The sequence below is a fragment of the Pieris brassicae genome, chromosome 4 (assembly GCF_905147105.1).
Source record: "Pieris brassicae chromosome 4, ilPieBrab1.1, whole genome shotgun sequence".
Lineage (NCBI taxonomy): Eukaryota > Metazoa > Arthropoda > Insecta > Lepidoptera > Pieridae > Pieris > Pieris brassicae.
The window spans coordinates 20,386,714-20,413,875 of NC_059668.1; the positions used below are offsets into that span (position 1 = coordinate 20,386,714).

Sequence of the window (27,162 nt, forward strand, 5' to 3'; positions counted from 1 at the left end):
TGGGTGACTGATTCCTCTGCGCATCGTTGCCAAGTGATCCACTATGTCCCTTGATCCACTGCAGGGTAACTCTGTTTGTCAGGGTTATTGCCTCCAGTGCATCGCGACACTCCAGTATCAGTCTACTGTTGGTCTTTTTGCTTACCAACGCCAAAAGCACAGACGCACTGTCGGATACGAACTTAATACAAAAGTTATTAATTCCCAACCGCTGCACGGCTCTGGCTGCTTCAGTTATAGCGACACATTCGCACTGAAAGATCGAGCTGTGTGTGCCCAAGGGTAGGTGTATGTTGATATTGAGATCAAGAGAGAATATGCCAGCTCCAGAGCCACAGCCTGTTTTTGAGACATCGGTGTATATGCGCAGCTCATTCAGGGGTGATCTATCACATTCCTCTTCTCTCATTTGCACATGGTATCTTCTGTTAAGTATGTTCTGATTTGCGATCCTATCACATGGAGCGGCTAATAGAGGTTGGTACTCTATCACCCTGTAAAGAATCGCTGTGTGTGTGCTGTAGTGTTTTTGCCCCATAGATCCAGCACCTTCAGCCTGATGGCAGCCAGTGCCGCCTCCTGCTGTATGTGTAGGTCCAGAGGCAAAGCTTGTAGAGCTATCTCCAAAGCTGCAGTAGGCGTTGTTTTCATGCAGCCGCTTGCAGCGGACAACGCAAGCCTTTGGAAGCGTCCAAGTTTGATTACTGCCGTTTGGAGCTCTGTTCTCGGCCACCAAACCAGGGCTCCGTAAGCTAGCATTGGCCTGATTACGGCAGTGTATAGCCGTAAGGTAATCTTAGGCGATAGACCACATTTCACGCCAAGCATCTTTTTGCATTGGTAAAGCGCAATCGTTGCCTTGCTTAGCTTGTATTCCAGGTGTTTATTCCAGAGCAGTTTACTGTCTAGAATCACACCTAAGTACTTCGTGTTTTCTTTTAGTTTTAATTCTGTGTCGAAGAGTTTTGGTAGTCTATGCGGTCCAAGGACTCTTCGGTTAGTAAAAAGGATCAGTTCTGTTTTTGATGGGTTCACAGATAGCTCATGTTGACTGCACCATCTCTCAATCAATCTGAAAGCCTTCCTCATGAGGTCACATAAGGTACTTTCAAAGTTCCCCGATACGAGGATTGCTATGTCATCCGCATACCCCACAGTGTAGAGATTGATAGTGTTGAGTTTTATGATGAGCTCATTTACCACTAGATTCCACAGGAGCGGCGAGAGGACGCCACCCTGTGGCCATCCTCTACTGACAATACCGCGTGTGGTGGTATTCACGGTAAATTGTATAGCTCGTTGTCTTAACATGTTGTTGATCCATTCTTTAAGGGTCGATGGTACTCCACATGTCTCGAGTGCTCTGGCAATGCTTGTGAAATTGGTTTTGTCAAAAGCACTCTCAATGTCAATAAATGCGCCTAGGGTTGACTGCTTTAGTTTCAGGGAGTTGCCAATGCGAGATACAACGCTGTGTAGTGATGATTCAGTTGATTTGCCGGAACTGTAGGCATGTTGATTTGGATGAAGGAATTCTGATAAGGTTACCCGACTGCGTATCTCCAGGTCCCCCAACCTCTCTAGCGTTTTAAGAAGGAATGAGGTGAGACTAATGGGTCTAAAGGATTTTGCCTGGGTATAGTCATCTCTTCCTGGTTTCGGGATAAATATTATTTTTACTTCCCTCCATTTCAGAGGTATATAGCGATGTGCTATGCAGGCTCGGAAGACTGAGACAAGATAGTCTACTATTAAGTTCCCACTCCATCTCAGTAGACCAGGGAAAATGCCGTCCAAGCCGGCCGCTTTAAATGGTAGGAACGAGTTGATTGCCTTGTTACTGTATAAAGCGCAAATCCAGATGGAGTACTGCTCCCTCCTCTGGGCGGGAGCTCCCCAGATCAAATTGTCGACAATCACGATCCCGGATTGAGTGTTCATGGGTTTCACTTTACATCAGGCTACATAATATAGAAAAATGAAATCATTCTTCTTAGTCATATTCTTCATTACTAAAGGTCCCGCCACTGTAAGGTGGTTGGCGGGGGCCTGCTAGTTATTTCCACTCTACTTTGTTCGGTCTACAGCTTCCCTTCGCGCAGATGATATAGGGATACCCATGATAATCTTGACTTGGTCACGAGCGGCTTAGTGGTCTGCCCCGCGCGGCCTTTTGCCTTCCTTACTGACGGCAGCCAGCCTGTCTAGGCTATATGGTTAGCGACGGTCGATAGGACCAAAGTAAGTTAGACCTTTCAAGTAAGTTAAAAATACATATGTTGTGCTATACCATGTTGTTGAGAGTCTCGTACGAACTGAGTTGATCCAAGATTGATTGGTTAGTTCTTTCAGCGTTCCATGGTATGCGAATCATTATTCTCCAACGCTACATCTCAATAGGATTGATTATCCTATTCTTGACATACGCTCGAATCGTGCATGACTGCTATCCGTAGATGAATATATTCTTATAATAATATATCGTTTACTTGCAAAGAAATTAATACATTAAGATATATTTATTATGAAAATCTGCACAATAAGCCAAATTTCATATTCATTTTCATAATGTCATATAATAAGAACTTTAACATAATGTCATAATAATAAGTTGAGTTATTTATAATTGTTCTCAAACTTATGGTCTACGTACTCGCCCATGCTATAAAGGCACCTTGCCTTAAAAAAAAAATTCTAGAATCATACAATAAACTGTTAAATAGATATTACTATTGATTAAATTTTTGAATTGTATGAATTCCCGCAGTTCTACCATATTTTTCTACGTGGTTGGGAGTCAAAAGTATGAAATAAAATTCTAATAAAGCAAACAAGAGTCGGCTAAACGAATGAGATCGTAAACTTAGTTCATATTCAGAACTTGTTTCACTCTAAATTTGATTTTCAACCGTATTCAATAGAAAACTGCTTCCGCGAGCAAATACAGGACAAACTTTTGTTCCATACAAAATTTCATTCAACATCAACTTTCCAATCGTATGCACACAGTAAAATTCATTCTATTAAAATTAAATGCGGAAAAGTTTTGAATACACTGCATACATAATGTTCCATAAATCATTCGTGTTTGATACGTGTTCCGTGTTCCCCTAGCATTGTAATCGCTTCTATGTCATGATAGAGGCGAAAGGTATGGTTGTTTTTAATATTTTATTAATTATTCTTTATATTCATTTCTGTTTCATTCAAACCTAAACAAAACAAACAAATATACAGTATAACAATTTTCTTAGTAATAAATAAAAATATTTTTTTTTAAGTTTGGTCTGGCGTGATAGGCGTTAAAGGTACCTTTAACGCTGGCAGCATTTCCTCGCTGTATTGCGATACTTATTTGTTGAGCGATGATGACCAGCTCTGGAGTCACCCGTACTATCTATATATCTAACATGTGACAAGGATCATGGAGGTTTCTTTGATGTAATAGGAGGCAAACTGGCAGGAGGCTTAAATAATGTTAAGTGATACCACCGCCCATGAACAATATAGGCTCGCCTTAAAATCATTTTGCGGGTGCTTATACATTTTGTCAAAAATCTGCCAGGAAATGTATATTTAGAAGGATTTTTCTTAAAGATATTAAATGATATTTTTATTTGTTAGATAGTAGTGTTTACCCAGGAAATTAATAATAAAAAGACAGCCACGTATTTAAAAAATAATTGCCATTCATGAATTTTATGCATCCTGTAATTTTATTTTCTACTTTCCATGTACAAGATTATCATTACATGTGCAAATTAAATTAAAAGTGTAAAGGCGCATACTCCCAATACTAAAGTAGTTCGACTTAGGGTCTCTAGGGTAGAGCGTACTAATTTTAAAAAGCCAGCAATGCACTTGCGTACCTTCTGAAAATGTTAGTGTCTATGGGTCTGCCCCCCTCCCCTCTGTTATATAAAACGAAGTAGAACAACACTTAAACAATTGTAAGTACCAAATAATAATTATCTGCAGATGATTTCTGCCCTATCATTTTCGGTTATTACATTATATTCCTGTATATTCAAATAAAATATATATTTTACCTCTAATCAAAGATTTAAGGTGGTTGGTAACGCACAGTGGCACAGTGTTTGTGGTTTCCTCGCTCCGGATATATAAATTTCATTTTCAACTATCTCCATAACGTTTTCATAGAAGTTCAAAAATAACACTGCAATAAGTTGTAGTTGCAGATTTTAGCTACGCCGTAGCAATTACGTAACTGTGTAGCAGATTATCTACCACGAGCAAGTGGATGTATATTAATATATTTGACCAGGGATTTTGTGCTCTCCCATGGTTTAAGTCCGCCCACACGAAAATTAGAGCCATTTTCGTCGGCTATACTAGAAAAATCCTTTTTTCGGCTAGAATTTGATTTGACTAATCAATATTCCTTCGCCTTCGTGAGCGATACAACGATTACAGCGGTCGAACGATTTTTCGATAGCATTTTTATCTTTAGCCTCAAAATAAGCTTCAGTTTCGGCGCTTCTTCATCAGCGCAAAATTACTTGCCAGCGGGCAATCTCTTGAGGTCTGAGAACAGTCACTGGGGGCCAAATACGAATTATTACAATTGAACAGCTTTAAAAACTGCTCAGAATCATCAATTCATGGTGAGCTCTATTGCTACTGTTCTATTTTAACAGAGCTTTCACATATCCAAATATTAGTCTACAATATGTCCAACACGCTCTTTAGATATATTTAGGGTCTGAGCTATGTTAATTAACATCACCAAACTTATTGTGTGATCTGCTTTGTCGGTAACAGCCTCTTTAAGGCGTCCACGGTGCTCATTTAAAATCACTTGCAAATCACTTTTCAATGGTGGCTTTTGATGGTGCAGAGGCTAAATAATGTTTGTAATGCTACGAAATTTCTATTTTATCCATTTTTTAAACAAGCAAAAGTTCATGCACTTTAACTACTGCATCTCACAAACTAGTACGGCTTACTTAAAATCATAATACAGTGGAATCTTCATAACTCGAATATCAAGGAGAATGCAAAAACTAATCGAATTAACGATTTTTTGACTGACTTTACATTCGTAATTTCGACTCGATCAAATTTATAAATTAGTTATGTAGTATATATTTTTTACATATTAAATTTAAATATTGATCAAGAACTCAAACAAACATTCGTTATCTTCTTTTAATCTGAACTATTTGTTACTTAGAACATTTATGAATGTATTCATTGCAAGCGTACCATATCAATTGATTAGAAACTACGAAACCTTGCCTTTATTTTGGATTTTATCGCTATTATTTCGAAGAATTACAAGTAAGACGTCATTATATTCTACTAACTACGACTTACGGAGTCTCGTTTTTGAAATTCTAGTTAAAGATTATAAATATGTATTACCAATACACGAAGTTAGTATACAGGAAAATAACATTTTGTTCGAGTTACAAATTATAAAGAATTCGAGATACTGTGTATTCAGCGGAAGTGAATGACAATTTTTTTCGACTTAGTGACGATTTCGACTTTACGGTTCGGTTTGAGTTATAGAGATTCCACTGTAATTTAATAATACTAGCAGCGCCATCTATGTGTAAGCATACAAACTTTTCAGGCCACAAATTAAATCGTAAAACGATGGCCTTACCAGGCATTGAAACCATAAACCGATGAGCATAAGCGCGATAATCCATATTATATATCACGATAATTGCCAATAATTTAGGTATATAATCTTGTGAAGCTACACTTACGCAATCATCCTAAAAGCTACCTTAAGTAACTTACCTAAATACTCTGTCAGTGTATAGTTACCCCATATTAACAGGCTTCCACGGAATTCATATAAATAAATTTCCCGATAGAACTTAACAAATAATTATGCCTTCATACCTGGACTTTTTCTGGTAATTTTTCTGGAAATCAGTATACATCTAGTTCTCTCATATCAAGAGCTTTCAAATAAACGAACAAGTAATGAATTCTTCGTCACCCTTTTAAATTGCCAAGATTTTTGTTAAAACAAAATTTTTGCAGCTACAAACATGCTCCTTATGAAATTTTGAAGCAATTAATTACATTATATTATATTGGTTTTTTTTAAATAAATATATGTAATATCATACTACAATATGTTTGTAAAGTTTAACAGTTTAAGCTGGAAACATAATTTAATATGAATATTCCAGTTTAAAAGATACACTTTATAGTTAGTAGTAGTCAGTTTTATAAATGACGTGGACAAATGCATTAAGTTTGAATTCCTGTAAAGTATTGATTGATTAAATTTAACTTTGTATGTAAACGCTATCAGGGAGCAAATCTTATATAGCTTGTGGGTATTAGTTTACATTAGTAAACTTATTAAAAGGTGAATTTATTACATTATTTACTTACCTAGATATTTGTATAATCTGTTCTTGTGTACTATTTTTTTAGTATTGATGTTTTCCTTTCTTTTTTTGTTTGTTTCTTATCTTAAATATCTTTATAGTAAATTATGTTAGTTTTACATTACTTGTAAGGCTAGATCGTAATGTTTAAATTGTGTATTTGTGCAGACACTTTATAAAGAAAAGACAGCAGTTGAGGTCAACAATAGACTTATGTATTTGCTGGTAATCGGAATCAAAACACACTTTTATAAAATATACTAAATACCATATACACTCTACGAACTAACATATGCAGGAGTTACATTCAAATTATAGGCCACGAAATGGTGTCACTCTCAATTTTGTTTCATTAAACTGAATACTGTTGAAAACTATCATATCACAGTCACGCATTCTTTGAATATTTTAGTATACAGTGTCATTATCATTATAGCACATGTAACAGTGGTATGGCCATATATTTTTTTCTATTAATTTGTCTAATTCTAATAGAACATAAGCCAGTAAACGCAGCATAATTTAAAAAGGTAATATGTGTGGACCCGATGCCATCTTTTCAACTTTTTCGATTTTGATTTCTTCCAACTTTTAAACGAAGAAAAAGTACAGTTTCTCGAGATAACGAGAAATGTGAAACTTATTAAAAACTTAGACAATTTGATATGATAAAAAAAGCAAAATATATGTGATAATGAATAATATTTTATTAATTAAAAATACCCCTCTTCAGCTGTATTATAATGGCTGTATCCGAATGTTAGGTAAATAAAATTAATTTTAATTGATATAAATTCTATTGTATATATATATAAATAGAGGATCCTACATCTTATAATTGACATTTAAAATCTTAAAGACCCTCCTGTGATCCTTTGATCATCGCTCCTTTCCAGACAGTCATGTATATATCTACAATACATTTGGGTAAATGAAATGTAGAATGGTATATGTAGGAACTCGCTGAGAGTATTCAAGGGTCCCGGTTCAATACGCCCTTAGGTTCTTGATCAAAAGCACGTACAAATTCTAGAGACGCACTTATCTTCGGGATTTTCTTAGTTTTGACATTAAATTAAAATCCTAATTAGAATGCTGGGTACATACAAAAATGGGTGTGATGACGAGGTTTGTGAATGAGTTCGGTGAAGAGACAACGTAATTACAAAACTATAATTGAACAGTAATTGAACTAAGTAGCATGAAAATTATTGCCAGACGAATATTAAATTGAAAGTGTTGCTCCCTGTTGGCCGTGATTAAAAGTACTTTTTAATTAAAACTACGATTGATTTCACATTTCCTCATTAATATTTTTACTTACTTATATGAACATTATAGAAATGAAACAATCTCGTATATATAAAATATTTAGATGTAAACATATCATAGATGCTTTCATTTATTTATTAACTGCTTATACGTGGCCAACTTATAACAAATAAATTATACAACTATTTTACAATTACTCTCCGGTGATGAGTCGAGAAAAATATTAGGCTGATAGACTTTTATTTATTTTATATCAAACGAGTTCTCACTGCCCATGGACACCCATTTTCAGAGCTTGCATTGCCGGCCTATGATTGAATACTTTGAGTAATTGGAAGTCGTATCTCTTAGGGAAGACCCCCGGGAGTGGATTCCAAAGCGGGGGGGGGGGGAGCTTATTGACGCTGGACTGTGCGAGTCGAATACACGTCAAAAAAGTTATTTCAATACATGAACAAGTTACGACTAATATTATAAATGATTATTTTCTAACATAATAGCTATAACCTTATGATAATATCCCCAAGGCTAAAACCTTTAAATTAATATATATATATAGATTTAAAAAATATTCCCGAAAACAATTGAAAGAGATGAGGAATCTGTAACGGATTTTCAGTTCACGGTAACATCTGAACTTCTGACATACTACAATTACTTTTTGTTATCCAAGCGGAACACGAAGAATTATTCCGTAAGACCTCCTATGAGAATTACGAACTAAGCCAAAGCAATCATGAAAAAAATTACTTGCAAATTACAATGAATTCCTTAGAATCCTATAAATTTACTGTTATTCTGATTTATTTATGCAGTATACGTTTTGTTTGTTGTTGAAATTCAAATATTAAAAATATTATTCACACTTAATTGACAGGAATTACAATGAATAAATATTTAGGAGTGCAATGACGCTAACAAGCGATTTCTTCGGGGTGACAGTAGAATTGCATTATATATGGCAGTCAACAGCTCAGTCAGAGGAAATAAAAGAAAATCAACTGAGATTTTCTTTAAACATATACTATTTAAATTTTCTCAAAGTGAAATATGTAATTCAATATGGAATACTCATTACTTTTTTATGTAATAAGTGACACCGCCGGCCATGGACACTCATTTTGCCAGAACGCTCGCTAGTGCGTCGCCGGACTTTTAAGAACTGGTACGCTCTTTTCTTGAAGGACCCTAAGTCAAATTGGTTCGGAAATACTTAGTGGGCAGCTGGCTTTACATAATGGTGGTGAGCAAATTTGCCTTATTGTGGAATCCGAAAATGGCCTATAATATCAAGAAATATTTAGTAGAAATAGAATTTTATAATAATGAAACAAAAATTCTCCAAAATTACCGCTATGACAGTAAAACAATAAAAGCCTCAATACTACAAGGAAGCGTTGTTGGGTGCTTTCTTTTTCTCATTTATATAAACGACCTTCCAAAAACCATAGAAGGACCTGGTCCATGTGTTTTATTCGCTGATGATATTTCGATTATAGCCCCCTGTCATGATATCACTAACATACACTCTACACTCAATAATATTCTAACAAAAACTATAACCTGGATGAATGCACACAATCTTGAAAAAACCAAAACAATAGCTTTCCACCCCCATCAAAAAAAGCCACTTTCTCTAAATTTCTCTTTTAACAACCACACAATAGAACAAGTTAACGAATTTTCATTACTAGGTATAACAATAGACACACACATAAACTGGAAATCATACATACAAAAAATAAAATCAAAACTATCAAAATTTTTATATGCTTTCCAGGAAATTAAAAAGACTACGGACCTGAAAACCGCTCTAACTACCTACTACGCCTATGCGCCTATGCCCACTAGTCATGTCAATCAAAATTTATAATAAACTACCTGAGACACTAAGAAATGAAAAAAAGATAGATATATTTACAAACAAACTAAAAAAACTTCTTATACGTAAATGTTATTATAGCGTTAATGAGTACCTAGAAGATAAAAATATAGCTTAATTCCATAATTATTAATCCCTAAATATTCAAAATTAAATAAATAAATAAAAAAAAATATTCTATGTAATTGGTACTAGCCTGGAGTGTGAAGTTTTATGTGCTATTTTGTTGCTATTAATTATGTTATATAGGTTTTGTATTGTCCATAATATTCTACCTAGCTTTAAGCCCCTTAAACATCTATTGTAACGTTATGGTATGCAAATAAATACATGAATACATGAACATCCTAACATACCTTTCCCAGCTAAGGCGTCGTGATGCGTCATCTGGAAATCGACCTGAGCTTGTACCACCACTTGAGAAGGACCCGCGTGGACTTGCTGATCCAACTCTGAAATAAAAATACATTGTATGCTTTGTTTTATTTTCACACGAATACGTCCAAAAGAAAATAAACCGCTTAGTAATCATAAAAATAAATCAGACGAAATACAGTTTAAGTTATATATTAACATTGGTTAACACTTATGAACGTCAATCTAAAAAAATGTTTTCTAAATACATGCGTACAGCGAGTAAAACTGTCAAGACAAGTTACTAAATTACGTTCGTTTTTATATTATAAGTTTTTATATTATATTCCATTCAAATGTTCTTTAAACGGACCAATGAATCTTAAGTAAAGAATGGCGAGAAAAGTGACATAAAAATTTATCGAGAACTAGATCAAAGTGAAACATATAATCTTATCATTTATTTGAATAAATATAAGGAATATTTTTGTTCCCCAAGGAGCTATAAAAATAGAATCAGCCAACTTTTATTTTTATAGCCAACGTTTAAGAGCCGCTGGAGAACAATATGTATTTCAACAAAATAAACTTTGGTTGTAATTTATTACTATGTTGACTGGACTAGATTTTAGACAATAAAATAAACGAACTCCACCAATAGACATATAACAGAGATTACAAATTTGTTATGATAAATACTTATATAAAATATTAATTTTCTAAAACCATTTCATAATTGTTGGTGCGTTCTTCATACACTATCTTATACTACTGGAATGAGGCCAACAAGTGTGACTCTTGATCGAAAGTCGAATAAGTGGAAATCTCGTACTTTAAAATAAATTCCTTAAGGTAGATGTATTTATTTATTAAAATTCAAAGGTTCCCAGGAGCCAAGCAGTTCGCAATTAGGGAAATTTAGTACCACCAAATCGAAGATACAATAAAGAAAGAAAACAATTAAACGGATTAAAGCTATTTGTATTATTATAAACTTACAATAAGTTTTCTTAAAAAAACTTATAATTATTTACATAATTTTAAATTTTCCGACGTTTCGCGTGTTTTACAGCGTGTGTTGACCACACGGTGACCACGTGAAGACAATACTATTTACAATAAAGAAGATAGATGTATATGATTTCTGAAGATTAAAGGTTATAGTATCGCCATAGATAGTTCTTAATAAAAGTATAAGACTAGTTTTGCTACCTCGCTATAAATAGCCTATATAAATAGGTAATATTAAAAGTAATGCTCACTTGGAAACAATGTAATAGGAAGCTTAATCACAGTTTACGGCTTTTCATTATGTTTATTTGCTTGCGGTCAGGAAACGTAAAGAAACCGAGGAAAATAATGCCCGTTGGCTGAACACTTTGCTGGTATCTTGTGAAACAACAACATAGAGACAGTAGTTTTAGCTTTGTTAACCCACTACACACAGTATTTTAAATACTGAAGTTTTAAAATTCAAGACATACATTTTGTATAAGAGTTTTATGTATTACTACATTACATATACTTTTGAGGGTTACTGAAGTGTCCAAAATATAAATGAAAGGCCTCGTCATATTTATTGTTTTTTTTTTGTTTTTCATTCTTATCAATGAATAGAAAATAAGGGTTTAGTTGATCATCCTAAATATACAATTCATTACCGGATATTTAAAAGAATGATTCAAACCAATTGAGGTTAATCAAATTGGTAAAGGAATTAAAATATAGGAAATGTTATTACATCGTTAGAGCGTATTTGACAGATAGATTTTTCTTTCTTAATATAAGTTAAGTTTATTCATAATGTTAAGGGCACACATTTTGTTGCAGCGTGAAGCGTACACAAATATCATAACTAAATAATATATCTACTTATAATATTTAAAATGTATACGAATAGAATTAATTATATTAAAGCATGCGCTCTCAAAACAATGCTATGCCTAAGGTCCTTATTGTAACAAAATTATAACACGCCACCTGTAAAGTATGACCGTAAGGAATGCAAAAAAGATTTGACTTTTAAGTTGTCTTTGAGTACATTAATTGATTTCACAAATTGGGGTATAAGAACAAGTCTCAACGTTCAGTATGAAGCTGGTTTTGGCGCTGAAAATGTCCAATAATGATATTTAAACCTTGTAATTTTACTCCGTATAGTAAGGAATATTCTACAAAAACTATTGATGTAATATTCTAATTAAAGTAGAATCAAAACAGTCTTTCGAACAATAAATAGCTACCTCGTTAAAACTGAAGTCGTAAAGTGGCCCATCGCCGGATATGAGGCTTTTACGGCGCTTCCGAATAACTTCGTAAAACACGCGGCTTAATTACTGTTGATAACGTGATAAACTGATAACGGCATATGACAATAGTGACTTTAATTAGTTTCTTACTTTAAACAGTTTTAGGTGTACACATTCTAACATCTAATGCTTTTCTGACGTTATTTTTTGTTCTTTTCTTGCATCGCTCTACCCCTATCGTGGAGCATTTCTCAAAGCAAGGCAGGTCCAAAGGCTTTGAACAACTTTGAGCTTATGAAGCTGTTTTTTAGTTACACAATTTTTACCCGCTTCAAGCACCTAAATACTTACCTTTAGTTAATTTTATTTTAGTTTGATGTTGTATTGTTGAAGAAATTTTATGTTTAAAAACGATATCTTCATTAATTTACCTTATCGTAAATGTAAAACTAAATTAGGTGTAGGTACTTTTTGTATTTAGTTAGAACAGTTTCCAAAAAATAAGACACTTTATGAGCACATTTGTCTTCAGGTTGCTTCTTAATACATGTAGGTGTAAAATTGTTTAGTGGTACGCGCTATTCTCAAGAACTATATGTTCGAATGAATACAATTTTGTTTTCTTGAAAAAATATTAGTTTTTTTCATTATTTAAGTTAATTTTAGTCAAGTTTATTATTTAACTTTAATGGTTTTTATTAGTGCGTATAAATATACAAAGGCACTTTTACATTAACTGAGATTGAAGTTGCTACCAGCAACACTGACGCTCAGTGGGCCCAGGCTATCTTATAGTGACGGCTTCACATACTCCATGATGTAATTAATAGATGGGCAGAGATTTTAGAATTAAACCAATATCTAATTCACAATTGTGTTACCAAATGACTGAATTTTATTTATTTTCATTTTTGAAGGTTTTAATATCACGCCATGTCCAAACTTTATACGTACATAACACTAATGAAACCGCAGTGCGAAGTTTATCTATGTTGGCATAAAATAAACAGTACATATACGAGTATAGATATATGTTATAGAACTTGGCCGGCAGCATATTAAAGTCGTGCTCAGCAGATGTCGCTTCATTACCGCAATCATTTATAATTATTCAAGAAGTGACGCTGCCTCGCCAGAATTAATTTCTCGACTCCAAAGTTAATAATCACTTTGATGTTCATTTGTGGGGTCCTTTTGATGCTTATTCTTTCCTTCGTTTACACCATGACTGACTTTAATGTAATTTATTTTGTATAAGCGAAGAACGACACAATTGCGGATACTACGATTACCATAGTGGATAAGTGTATGTTCAGATGGTCTTGGTTTTTTTTTTAACCGGGGCAAAATGGGCTGGAGCGGGAACCCATCTGATATTAAGTGATACCATCGACCATGGACACTGACACTGCCAGATGCCTCGTAAGTGTATCACCTACATTGCCGGTTTCCTGATTTGCCTGCAGAGAAACAATCACCGAAATGCATCTAGACTCTACAGTATTGTTATTTAGTTCTCGTAAAATCAATATTGACTATATTTTAACTGCCACGTAGAGTATAATGTAGTTAATAAAATGAAATAAAAATCCAGTGGCATTACAACAATATGGGTCTAGCTAATATGTATCTTAACCTATATTAAACTAACATCGTAAATCACTTTCTATACTCCAATTATTTTTTTCAAACTTATAAATAAACATTATTTGCTTTTAAGTATCCCAACAAATACCCAAACACAATACAATATAATATTTAGACTTTAATTTTAAATAATTTTCCATTAATAAAGTTTGGCTTGACTATATTTTTACAATTTTTGTATAGTGGTAAATGAAGTATCTACAATAATAATATATTTACTTAAAATGTATTATCAAGTTTAGTTGTTTGAATTTCATTTGTTTTTCGTTTTAAATTATGTATTAATATTTGACAACTCCCGAACTTATTCGACCGATATATACCGATGAATACCGATAGGATCGTATTTATTTTTACACAATCTATTTAGAATAGATCATATTTTACACCATTTTTTATAACTGAGGAAATGAAAACGGACTCAGGCTCATCTGATACTCCGTACGTCCTTTTGAAGACCCTAAATCGAATTGATTCGTAAATATATCGGTAGACAGCTGCCTCTCAACAAAACAAATCAACTAGTTCATCGCACGACCAGTTTGCATATATATTAGTGACGTTTTTCATCGGCTTACAAAAGCCACGTTGGAAACAAAAGCTTCATTCGAAGTGTCTAATTATGTCTACAATAACAGTTCGAAATCAAGGCAATTATTCCAAGCCGTGCTGAAACTCTGAATTGCTTCTGCATGTACTTAAAACGTGGTATCTATCCGCCGTCTGTTCGCTTGGATTGTAAATACGCAATGTAGGCTAATTTGCCCATAGTTCATTGCTGTAATACAGTACAATTACAAAAAATAAATAAAAATGAGGCCATGTGGCGGCTTTATCGCTTTGGAGCGAGCCCTTCTAGTCAACCACTGTGAGAAAAATGAGTGAGCACAAGAAGTGTACACGTACATAATACATAAAATGACAAAACGAATGGAACAAAGCAAGGCGATTAAAACATATGTAAACAGTAGTAAGCACAATAATAAAAAAAACACATGATAAAGATCAGACAATTTCAGCAATCAATATATATAGTATAAAACTAAATAGTTTCCGCTGAATCCCAGTTTTAATTACAAGCAAGAAATCAAAAAGTTCCTTAGAGGGTTTTTGCATCTCCCAATGCTGTATAGAACACGCTCCATCCCGCGACATCCAAAATACGATTAAATAAATCAATGGCGCTACAACCTTTTAGGTCTGGGCCTCAGATTTCTGTATCTGTTTCATGATCGTTTGTGAATTGAATATGCAAGTAGGTGATCAGCCTTCTGTGCCTGACACACACCGTCGACTTTTTGGGTCTAAGGCAAGCCGGTTTCCTCACGATGTTTTCCTTCACCGTTCGAGCTAATGTTAAATGCGCACATAGAAAGAAAATCCACTGGTGCACAGCCGGGGATCGAACCCACGACCTCAGGGATGAGAGTCGCACGCTGAAGCCACTGGGCCAACACTGCTCTAAAAAACGATTACCGATACTTTGAAGTCTTCTAACTGTACATAGGCGGTATAACATAAAATTAGGGGAGTCCTTTGTTCCTTAAATGTGAATATGCCTGTAGCGACGCGTATTATTTAAAATACCAGCTTTATTACAATATATAAGTATGCTTGAGCCTCATGCCAACACCTAGCTCCTGAATATGTAAAGAGCCAACGCGTTCCTCCCGCCGGACTGCTTTTAGTTTCCCTCAGTTTAAGGGCGTAACTTGATAAAATATTTTGGTGCGTAGGTAAGTTAAATATCGCCGGCGCCACAAACTATTTAGGTCTGGGCCTCAGATTTCTGTATTTATTTCATGATCATTTGTCAATCTAATAGGCAAAGATGTGATCAGCCTCCTGTGCCTGACACATACCCTCGACTTTTTGGGTCTAAGGTTAGCTGGTTTCCTCAAGATGTTTTTCTTCACTGTTCGAGCGTGTAAATGTACAGAAAGTCCACGGTTCGAACCTACAATCTCAGAGATGAGAATCGCATGCTGAAGCCACTAGGCCAACACTGCTCTTAGTGTTTACGGAGTAACAATTGCTTATGTCTGACTATAATAATGTTTTCCTTCACTGTACGAGTAAGTCTCGATTCCGTATGAAAAGTAAAATCTGTACTATAGGTATGAATTTAACAACATCTTCAGGGCTTAATCCGATTACGGAATAGGCTTACACAGGTATAATTCATATAAAACTTCACAAACAATAATGTTTACTATGAATTTATAATACAATGTTAAATCAATATCCTAATCATACAAAAAGGGTTATGAAAAAAAACAATGATGCTGTATTCTTTATAGACGTTCGAGCGTAAAGTTGTTTATTGGTGTACCTTTATATTCAGATAATAATATTGAGAGTTATTTTCTTGTATTAGGCATAAAAGGGAAATTCGAATCCAAATTGCGACACAAATTGAGTTAAGTAATGTTCAGAAAGAAAATGTAATAACGAACCTATTGAACATATAATGCAAAGTAAACGACTAATTTAGCGTAACTAATAACTATTTTGCAAATTCTTATAAAACTTGAAAATCACTACAAAATCACTAACGTTTAAAATTTAAAAGAAAATCCAAAAAAAAAAATGTACAATTATATTAAAATTTAAAACGGTCCAAGACTAGCTTATGGTCCTGAAATCTAATAATGCAATATTACGCTCACTTACTCACTCACATACACACTCACTCATTTGAAAAACGAAAAGTTATTGAATAAATTCCAATAATTAAATAGAAAACTTCATATTAAGTTTGTTATGGAAGAGCTGGGAACCTGGACGTGTTTATTTATTAATTAAAAGGGTTTCCAAATCTTATACGTTATAATGAATTTAATTAATAAACACATTTTTTATTTTTATTTATGATATTTAGAATTAAAAAGCTGTCTCGATGTTTGGTTTACAGTAAACTCGATTTTAAGTCGTGTTATAAATATTTAATAAAAGTAGATCTGTTTGAAAAACTATACTTCATTATTTTGCTGTGCATCTGTGAAAAGCTAAGCTCAATCTATTAATGCTATTTGTAAACTGGCTGAAGCACGTAGCGCTGGCCACGCGGCGGCGCGCCTTGTAAATAAATGTTAAAGGAAATCTATTCTAAAGTATTCTTAACATTTAGAAGGCGTGTTAGGTTTTTGTCTATGACAACGGAATTTGTGCATTTGTCAGTGTCAAATAATCCCGCTCTGCCGTCAGTGTATACTTTTCAGAAGTATATCTTACCACAGAACGATGATAGTTCAAAATAGTATTTAAAGCATTTTGCAAGATAGCGAATATTCTAGCTGGTTACGCTTTCCAAATAATAAAATAACATAAAAATGGCCTGCATTCGAGTACTACATAATCAAGATTACATTTAGTCCATGTTTGAAATTACATGACATCCAACGAAGGGTTAATCCAAATTCTCACTCTCGCCATAATTTTCCAATCCTTATCCAGCTATCCCTGTTATTCTATCTTCCCAGGTTTCTGATGTTTTTTTTTTTTTTTTATAAAATAGGGGGCAAACGGGCAGGAGGCTCACCTGATGTTAAGTGATACCGCCGCCCATGGACACTCTCAATGCCAGAGGGCTCGCGAGTGCGTTGCCGGCCTTTTAAGAATTTGTACGCTCTTTTCTTGAAGGACCCTAAGTCGAATTGGTTCGGAAATACTTCAGTGGGCAGCTGGTTCCACATAGCGGTGGTGCGCGGCAAAAATTGCCTTGAGAAACGCTCAGTCGTGGAACGTCGGACGTCGAGGTGATACGGGTGGAATTTTATATTTTGCCTCGACGTCCGATGCTGAAACTCAGCTGCAGGTATTAATCCGAACAACTCCTCTGAACACTCTTCATGGTAAATGCGGTAGAAGATGCAGAGTGACCCCACATCTCTACGCAACGCCAAAGGATCGAGCCGCTCGGAGAGGGATTGGTCATCGACGATTCGAACCGCTCTTCGTTGGATACGGTCAAGTGGAAGGAGCTGGTACTGGGGAGCCCCCGCCCAGAGGTGAGAACAGTATTCCATGTGGGGCCGTATTTGCGCTTTATAGAGTTGCAAGCGGTGGCCCGGAGTGAAGTACCGTCTCGCCTTGCTGAGCACACCAAGCTTTTTGGAGGCTAATTTAGCCTTTCCCTCCAAATGACCGCGAAACTGAACGTCGTTCGATATGTCAACGCCAAGTATTCCGATGCTGGCTGTGGCTTCAAGAAGAGTGTTTTCGAAAAGAGGAGTAGCGACAAAGGGTATTTTTTTCGCGGAAAACGCGCAAACTTGTGTCTTCTTGGGGTTAAATTGGACTAGGTTTAGTCTACCCCAGTCCGAGACTCCACGTAAAAGAGTTTCGACTTCAGACACAAGTTTGTTCCGGTACTCATCGACAACTGCCCGAGAAATACCTGCCCGGCCAGTGTAAACAGTATCCCCAGTGCTGTCGTCCGCATAGCAATGAATGTTGCTAAGTTGCAACATGTCATTGATATGCAGAAGAAACAGGGTCGGGGATAGAACACAGCCTTGTGGGACCCCAGCATTCACGGGTTTAAGGTCGGAACATGCTCCGTCGACGACGACCTTGATGCTCCGATCGGCTAGAAAGCTGGAGATCCAGTCGCATAATTTCTCAGGAAGCCCGTAGGCTGGAAGCTTCGAGAGCAGTGCTTTGTTCCACACCCGATCGAAGGCTTTCGCTATGTCCAAACTAACCGCTAGTGCCTCCCCCTTGGACTCAATTACCTCTGCCCATCTATGAGTAAGGTATACTAGAAGGTCACCAGCCGAACGACCACGACGAAAGCCGTACTGATAATCGCTAATCAGCTGGTGGCCCTCTAGATAACTCAAGAGCTGGCCATTAATAATGGATTCCATTATTTTGGAGAACAAGGAGGTTATTGCGATTGGGCGATAGTTGGATGGATCAGAGCGATCGCCTTTTTTAGGGATCGGATGTATCGAAGCGGTCTTCCAGCACTTCGGGACAGTGCCGAGCGAGTAAAGGTACCGGAAAAGGCGCGTCAGGACCGGAGCCAACTCAGGAGCACATGTACGCAGCACAATTGGAGGGATACCATCCGGCCCGCTCGACTTATGAATGTCCAAGGAAGATAGTGCTCTGCGAACAGCACGTTGCCGGAATGTGATTTCCGGCATTGAGTTATCACACCGCGAAATCGCCGGTGGTGATCTCCCCCGGTCATCCAAAGTCGAGTTGGACGCGAAGAGACAGCCCAAGAGGTCGGCCTTCTCCTTCGCAGTGTGGGCGAGCGAGTCATCCTCTCTGTGCAGCGGTGGTATCGATGGCTGACAAAAATTCCCTTGTACAGCTTTGGCGAGAGACCAGAAGGCTCGGGTCTCAGAAGGGAGTTGGGCCAATCTCTCGCCAAATCTGGCGATGTGCTCTGACTTTGCCTTAGCGATTTCCCGTTTGAAGGACCTGGAGGCTGAGTTATATGCTTTTTTATGTTCGCTGGTATTGGCATCACGAGATATCGCCGCTTCCGCCCATGCATTAAAGCATTCTCGCTTTCGACGCGATGCCGCCTTGCAAGAACGCTTAAACCAGGGCTGTGACTTGACTTGATCGGCACCGCAGAGAATGGAATAAAAAGTTCTATGCCCTGTAGAACCACTTCGGCGACAGAGGCAGCGACGAAATCTGGAGCTTCCGACGAAAAGCACATAGGCCCCCAAGGGTAGGACGCAAAGAAAGACCGCATCCCATCCCAATCTGCTGACCGATAGTGCCAAATACGACGACAACCCGAAAAACGGGGCCGAGGAGGGCGCGTAGTAGGCACAGTACCACACAATGATCCGATGAACCCAATGGCGGGTCAACAGAGACTTGATAGGTCTCCGGATGTGAGGTCAGCAGAAGGTCCAACAAAGAGGGTTTATGACCATCCACATCTGGTATTCGCGTAATCGCAGGGACCATTTGTGACAGGTCGTAAGCTAATGGATCCCGCGTGATCGGTGGTTTCCGAACCGAGCCAATCGGCATGGTGAGCGTTAAAATCGCCAAGTATCACGATTTCAGCGGTAGGAACCCCTTCGAGCAGGGAATCTGTAGCCATTTGGATGTGCTCAATGAGTCGCTCAGTTTCGGTATTTCCGCTATGGGACCTATACAGGCATGCGTAGAATCGCGGATGGTCATCGCAGTCTACGCGCAGCCAGAGGCTAGATAGGTCCCTTCCTTCAAGCGACCCGAGGCAACGAGAACAGATATCCTCTCTGACGTACACGCAAACTCCCGCCCGCGGCACAAATGATTGTTCCAATTTGTACCCCGGGTAGGAGAGGTAGGAAGTATCAGCCGGGAAGGATATCTGAGTCTCAGTAAGGAAGAATAAGGCCGGCTTCGCAGTTTCGAGGTGAAAGTGAACCGCGTTAAGATTAGAGTTGAGCCCCCTAACATTGGTAAAGTCCACTGAGAGCGTGGAAGGGGATGCCTTCGGTAAATTCTTCCGTTTGCCCCGAGATCGAAACCTATAGTTTTTTGCGCAGTTTTTGCCCACCCCAGAGTACGAAGGGCAGCCTGTGCATCCACCACCGAATACTGATTGTTCCGATGATGGACGCTCAGAGGGGGATTCTCCATAGCGGAAACGTGTGGTAATCTCTGTTTAAACTGCATCTTCATATTCTGGGGGGGGGGGGGAATTGATGGGCTCCGGGAGTCTCACTAACCGCACGAAACGCGAGTACAATAAGATGAACCTATTGCATCACTTCACGCCGGTTTTCTGTGAGACAGTGGTACTGCCCCAGTCGTGTGCCCGATTGGCTGAAGCCCGAAAGCAACAGCATGGCACTCCCACTAGGAAGGGGGTTGACTGACTGCACTGGTGAAATAACCTCTGTCACAGGTTATTTCATCAGTGGGCGATGGGGTCGTCACGTCCCGACGCCAAAAAATGGCATGATGTGGCATCCTCTCTGTATTTGCGCTCCATTAATTAAAAACGATATCATCGGGTATTTGATTTATATTCTTCTCTTTCGTGTCTTTAAGAAATGCAGATATAACTACAAGATAACAATTACAGCACAAATTATAAGTTAGACAGTTTCACGGCCGGGAGAGTGCTGTTCTCGACTCCGACCTCCGTTGACTTATTGTATTATGGCTCGTTAGTCGCTGATTTATCTATTTTGCTCTTTTACTTTTATAGTCCCATTGTATTTATTAGAAGAGATTTCAATGAAGGTATTGCTTATTGTTGACCTGTTTTCTGTATTGTATCGATGCTGTTGTAAATAAAAAACAATCAGTTTTATTCATGTTAGTACGTTCTAATGTCAATTTTGAATATAAGATTACAAAAGAGAAATATTAAGTTTGCATTTTAATTCACCTATCTTCCTAATAACCATCCCACTTTGAAACTTCTAGTAGTTTTAAAATATACTTTGACCTATTTTTTGTAATAAAAAAAATATTGGCAAAGTTTTTAAAACTCATATGAAATCTTTACTTTCGGTTTATCAAAATTTATTTTCTAATCCAAAAGGGAAAAGTAAGACCTATACTAATGGTACTAGCATTATATTTAAAATGCCTAAAACTTAAAAATAAACATCGTAAAAAATTCGACGACCTAACTTTTTTTGCTGTCCGTTTTACGTGAAATGGCCCTTGTCAACGTTGTGTGTGTTTAAAAAGACGTAGCCGTTGCTAGTAAAAAAGGTTTAGTGCGGCCTCAAATCAATACATAAGTCGAGATTAGAGACCTCTGACCGTAAGCTTCAATTACAAAGATCTGATTGTGAGTTCTTTTGAAGCCAAACGAGCACAAGTTATCCTTTTGACCTTTATATAAATGGTATTATCTACCCAGCGAATGAAAATTAAAAGATTAATATATAACATTTATAATTCTACATTGGCTATAATATATCTACTTATTTATATAAAGCAAATAGCCTTGTTATTTAAAGGGGAAAAAGGTTCACTTGGTGTTAAGTGAGGTCTATGAAAACTTATACTGTCAGATTTTCCAGCCTTTTAGGAATCAGGTGTTTTGTTTTTTCTATGAATTATTTTTAAGTGTGTAATTTTTGTTTTAATTATTCTTGAGTTAATTGGTCGTTAAGATATCCGGACTATTATTTTTTTATACAACAGGATATTTTTTATGCAAACGGGCAGGAGGCTCACCGGATGCTAAATGATACCGCTGCCCATGGACGCTCTCAATGCCAGAGGGTTCGAAAGTTCGTTACCGGCCTTCTAAAAATGCAAAAATTTGCTGTAATAAATGTTCCAACACATTCTTAGGGTAAGATTCAAAGTCGAGACTAAGGGCTAAGCATGACTTCTGTATGTCAAATGGATTTGACATATGGAGGTAACACTGAGCGTTAAATTTCGATTCTGAATCTAACCCTTCATTTACATATAAACTGACCTTATAGTGCACGCATCTGGCTGTTCCAGGGCGAAGCTAGAACGTGGTGACACACCAAGGTGTGAGAAGGCACTCTTGCGCCTCGCTTCACCTTCATTAGCTTCATCACTAATACACGTGATCCGAGGCAACGCTGCGCTTACGCAACTCACACGGTGCGATGATATGCCACGGCATAGCTGCTGGCTCTGCGTCACCTCTGCAACATATCAATACCATTATTTTTCGACAGTGATAAAACTTCTATCATTTAAATTTGAAACTAATTTATTACCATATTTCCATTCATACAGTAACTTTATCCTAATACAATAGAATATTTATTAGTATATTTTTAAACTAAGAACATAATATTACATATAAACAAATCAAGAAAACATAAAACCTAAACCTTTTTATTACAAATGATGAATAATGCAGAATTTAGCCAGTGTGCAACTAAATATATCCGTGTCACAAGCAATATAGATGGGAAAACGTACGTATTATAGGTATGCCTTGGTTTGCATTATCGAAGTTTATATATGTACCCATAACTTTCAAACGATGTTCATCAATCATAACGTACGGTTATAATGGGGAAAGAATTCAAATCATTCTAATCAGTCCTGTAGTATTGGAGCCTATTCAATTAAAACAAACAATAAACTCTTTCCTATCTACAATATTAGTGTAGATAAACAGGTCGACTGTTAATTCTACAATTAGAAGAACAATCGATTTTTGTTCATCAAACAATTTAAAATTCACATTTCACATATGTCACCCCAAATCTTCTTTTGGTGACATTACTGGAGGCTGACCTTCAGTCTTGTGAAGCGTATCTTGTCATGTGCCAGATGCAGCAATTCTTTTGCAATCGCAATACTCTTCTATACATTGTGAAACCATAAGTTTTCCTTCTACCACCATGCCGTTGACCCTGACCCCCATTATAATTAATTGAAGAAGGTGGTAGCGGTCCTAGCACAACACGTGGCCCAGGTACACAACTTCCCGTCAGTTCAATGTTCAGCATAAGTTTTTTCACTCCATAATAAAAACGTTCCAGCCCTACAAACGTTATCTAGGATATCTAAGATTTTCTCTAAACAAATAATAAAAATTCCTTGCGGCGTAAAGCGACATGGCGCGATCAGGAACGCGAACCCTTGGAAATATTTCACGCCTCTAACAACACCGACAGTTTACCGATAAAATTACATTCCCAGAACATTTTTATATAACGGGAATGTAAATGGAATACCTGCTTTTTTATTATAACATTCTGTTTCACTTCATAATATTATGTAGAACGTTAACTCCTAGGACGCAAATCAACAAGATACAAAGATGCACTCGAGAGGTCTCTGGCATTGAGAGTGTATATCACTTAACATCAAGTAAGCCTGGCTGATAACAGATTAAAACCTTAAAATTATTTTTACCTTACGTAGATAAAAATTTATAGAAATAAAAATAATGTGCTCTTTCCGCCTTGCCTCTGTTATGATAGACGAACTTATTCACAATAAGAAACCTTATTTGACTAATTTTGCCAGAAAAAAGATACTCTATAAAGAAGTTAAATGTATAAAAATATATAGCAGAGAATGACGAGGAAGGTTTTGGATGCTTCTACTATATTAAAATACAGGTCTCGGATTTTTAACCAGTAAATTCATTGTATGAAGGCTCATTAAAGTATTTTAAACTTTTCATTTAATTTAACTTGGTCAGTGCCGTGGCGGAACCAAATATAAGCAATCTACATATTCATACAGTAATTAAAATTATTCGCCATTTACAAATTTACAATGGTATTGTTTGGTCGATTTTAAAAATTAAACCTATTGTTAACATTTTACTTAAATTGTTACATACAAAACCTGCATATACATGTATGTTTTGTATTATTTGTCTATGGACAGTACAACCAACCAACAAGCTTCGTATGAGAAATTACTTTCGAGCTACGCGTTTAATAGATCGCCAATTCAAAAAGATGATACTTTGGATGTTTTCAACTTAAATAATTTGCAGTATGATGTGAAAACCATAACTTTGATCAATAAAAATATCAGGGTAAAGTATTTAATAACATAGACACGACGTCGTTAAATGTAATTAATTTTTTTAGGTCACGAAGTTTGAGCCTCGACAAATAGATTTCAGATAAACATTTAAGGCGATGCATGCCAACACTACGAATTTAATAAATTAGTAATAAAATGTTTATGTTACAAGTACTGATACCTTTTCTTCTTCTATACATATGTGTCTATCTAATCGGCAAGTATAACGAGGTGTACTGGCGGCGGCGTGGTGTACCACTATACAAGCGACATAAAGTGACTGGCATCTATTGGGACTTCATTTTCGGTGGGCGCGCCGTATTTGAATCACTGTGTGATGTGTATCGCAGCTACCCAGCAGCACCTGTGGTAGGAGTAGGATGCCTACTCACACCGTCACTGCAAGTCCGTGGGGCCCGCTGTGTGCGACATGTCTTAGCTCGAGACTCTGCCGCCTTCGCTCATCGGGGCGTGCAACCCAACCGGGGTGACCTACTCGCAGACAACGTGCTTTTCATGCATGGCGTGCGATGGAAACTTATGCGTCAGGCACTAACGCCACTCTTCACCGCCTCTAAATTGCGCAGCATGTATTACATTATGGACCGCAGTGCCCGTGACTTCGCTGATCACTTGAAGCATCACCCAGAATTATGGACCACAGGTGTTTACGACACGCTGTCCACCTTTTGCAGTGCTGCCATCGGTGCCGCCGTGTTTGGTATAACACCTGAGTCGATATTTGACTCTCCATTTCTTAATATGGCTCAAAAAGCGTTTAAACCAACATTCTGGAGTGATACCAACTTGGTCCTTTCGAATCTGAGCTTGGAGCTGTCACAGTTTCTTGGCATTAAACTCTTCAAAGAGCATGAACCTCTATTTATTAATGCAATCCGGAAAGTGTTAGAGCAACGACGGCAGGAGAGTGGAGGGACAGCCAAACATGACTTTGCCGAGCTATGCGTGGCGCTTCAGCGAGCTGGTCGAATTCGTGATCCTCAGCTACCGTTGGAGCTTGAACCAACTGATGAGTTATTGGCAGCACAGGCCTTCTTCTTTTTTATCGCTGGCGTTGAACCAACCGCATCCGCGCTGTTTGCAACTCTCTATGAGTTAGGCCGTCATCCTGAGCATCAGCAGCGGCTTCATCAAGAGATAGATGAGGTATTCGCGGCAAATAGCGGGGAGCTAAGCGCAGATGCGGTATCGCGCATGGAATTCTTGGATAGCGTGGTATGCGAAGCATTGCGGCTTCACCCTCCTGTAGGATACCTTAAGAGGTTATGTATACGCGATAGCGTGCTTCCGACTGATGATGCGGGTGGCGTGCACGTTAAGTGTAATACCCGGGTGTACGTCCCGGTGTATGAGGCGCATCATGACGCAAAGATATGGGAACATCCCGATCTGTTTCAACCAGCACGCTTTTCAGCAGAGAATAAGCGTCTTGTATCAGAATGGACATATCTACCGTTTGGGCGTGGTGCTCGAGAGTGCATAGGTCGGCGTTACGCAGCATTGCAAGTAAAGGCAGGATTAGTTCATGTGCTACAGTGCTTCAGCGTGTCTTCACGAACACTTCCATGTCATCCCTACTCGCGACAGCAATTGCAGGTACGCCTTGATAACGTTCATCTGGAGTTCCACCCCAGAAAACCTTGCTGATTTCATTTTCATTACATAGCCAACAAAGGAAAATTCGTGATAGGTTTTCACGAGAAACTTTTTGAATAAAATAAAGTTTTAGATGTAATTTCTTAACTAGCGTTTTATTTTAAAAATTGTTAAATTAACAATTGTTCATAAATCACACCCAGTGAGCTGTTTATAGAATTAATCACTTAATAGAAAATTTCCAACGAAAACATAAAATATATTCAGATTTTCAAACTCGAATCTTGAATTTCATAAGTTTATATAACGGTGGTGTTAAAAATTCAGCTATATCTAATGCATACGTTTCGTATTCCACTCGAGTGAGCGACAGTTTCAAGCATCGCTAGACATTTTTCAAGAAATAAAATTGTTTTGCAGTAAAAATATACATTTAAATAACCACAACAATGTTGAGGTTGTTTCAAATATAAATTTATATATTTCTCTTACTCTTTGTTTTTTTGTTAATTGTTTATATGATGAGATGATTAATTGGCATTTGTCTTGTAATTGTATGGTGTGTTTATAATTAACACGTATTCGAATATTACATGTGATTTTCAGTTTTTGATCTTCGTTTAATATCACAAAAGAAATAGTTTATATTTTTTGTTTGAAATTGGTCCGATATAAATACTTGCTACTACTGACTTCACATATTATAATTAAAACTTTTTGTTAGCAAAGAAAATATGTATATAAATCTATCTAAGGAATCTATGTAACGCATTAAACTCATAGTTAGTTCCATAGTGTATATACCAAAACCAAAAACTTACCTGCAGCGTGAGAAGGGTCGATCTGCGCGTGGAGTATCGAGAGAGGTGGCGCAACGATCGCAGGAAGCGTACGCGAGCGAAGCAATGGAGGAGGGACACGGCGTACGGCCGCGCTTGCTGCCACAGCCGCGGCACTGTACAGAACATAGACTGTAGTTATTCATTTGTTTCTGTGGCCGCTATTTTATTCTCTCTAAAGTATATTAAACTATAGGTTAAGAACACATTATACACAGATTAAGTAGCTACTGGACTGTATATCTGTAATATTGTAGTAACGCGAAACACACTCGTTCCTGCAATCTTCAAGAAAAGAGCTCCCAAAGCCCGCAACTGACCTGCCTTCTGGCATTGAGAAGTCACCGTGGGCGGCGTTATCACTTGGCTCCTGGCTCATCTGATGTTAAGAGGGAGGAGCAGCAGCATCTGGCAGGAGCCCGATGTAATAATCGCTTTTTTATATAAATATGTCT

At 37.1% G+C, this 27,162-nt stretch overlaps 2 protein-coding genes across 2 annotated transcripts in view; one reads left to right on the forward strand and one right to left on the reverse strand.

The window, feature by feature from the left end:
- Positions 1–27,162, reverse strand: part of LOC123708025 — a 130,126-nt gene that overhangs the window by 83,635 nt on the left and 19,329 nt on the right. The window contains exons 3-5 of the mRNA XM_045658465.1: positions 26,690–26,823; positions 22,198–22,396; positions 9,888–9,983 (exon numbers count right to left, since the gene is read on the reverse strand). Coding sequence (XP_045514421.1) covers positions 9,888–9,983; positions 22,198–22,396; positions 26,690–26,823 — 429 coding nt within the window. The remainder of the gene's footprint in view (positions 1–9,887; positions 9,984–22,197; positions 22,397–26,689; positions 26,824–27,162) is intronic.
- LOC123708026 (cytochrome P450 6k1-like) lies at positions 24,352–26,015 on the forward strand. Its single transcript, XM_045658467.1, has one exon. It carries the CDS (start codon positions 24,408–24,410, stop codon positions 25,917–25,919), a length of 1,512 nt encoding a protein of 503 aa, XP_045514423.1. The 5' UTR covers positions 24,352–24,407; the 3' UTR covers positions 25,920–26,015.

Coding starts and splice junctions, on each gene's coding strand:
- LOC123708026 (XM_045658467.1), top strand. CDS start 24,408: ATGTTTATGTTACAAGTACTGATACCTTTTCTTCTTCTATACATATGT.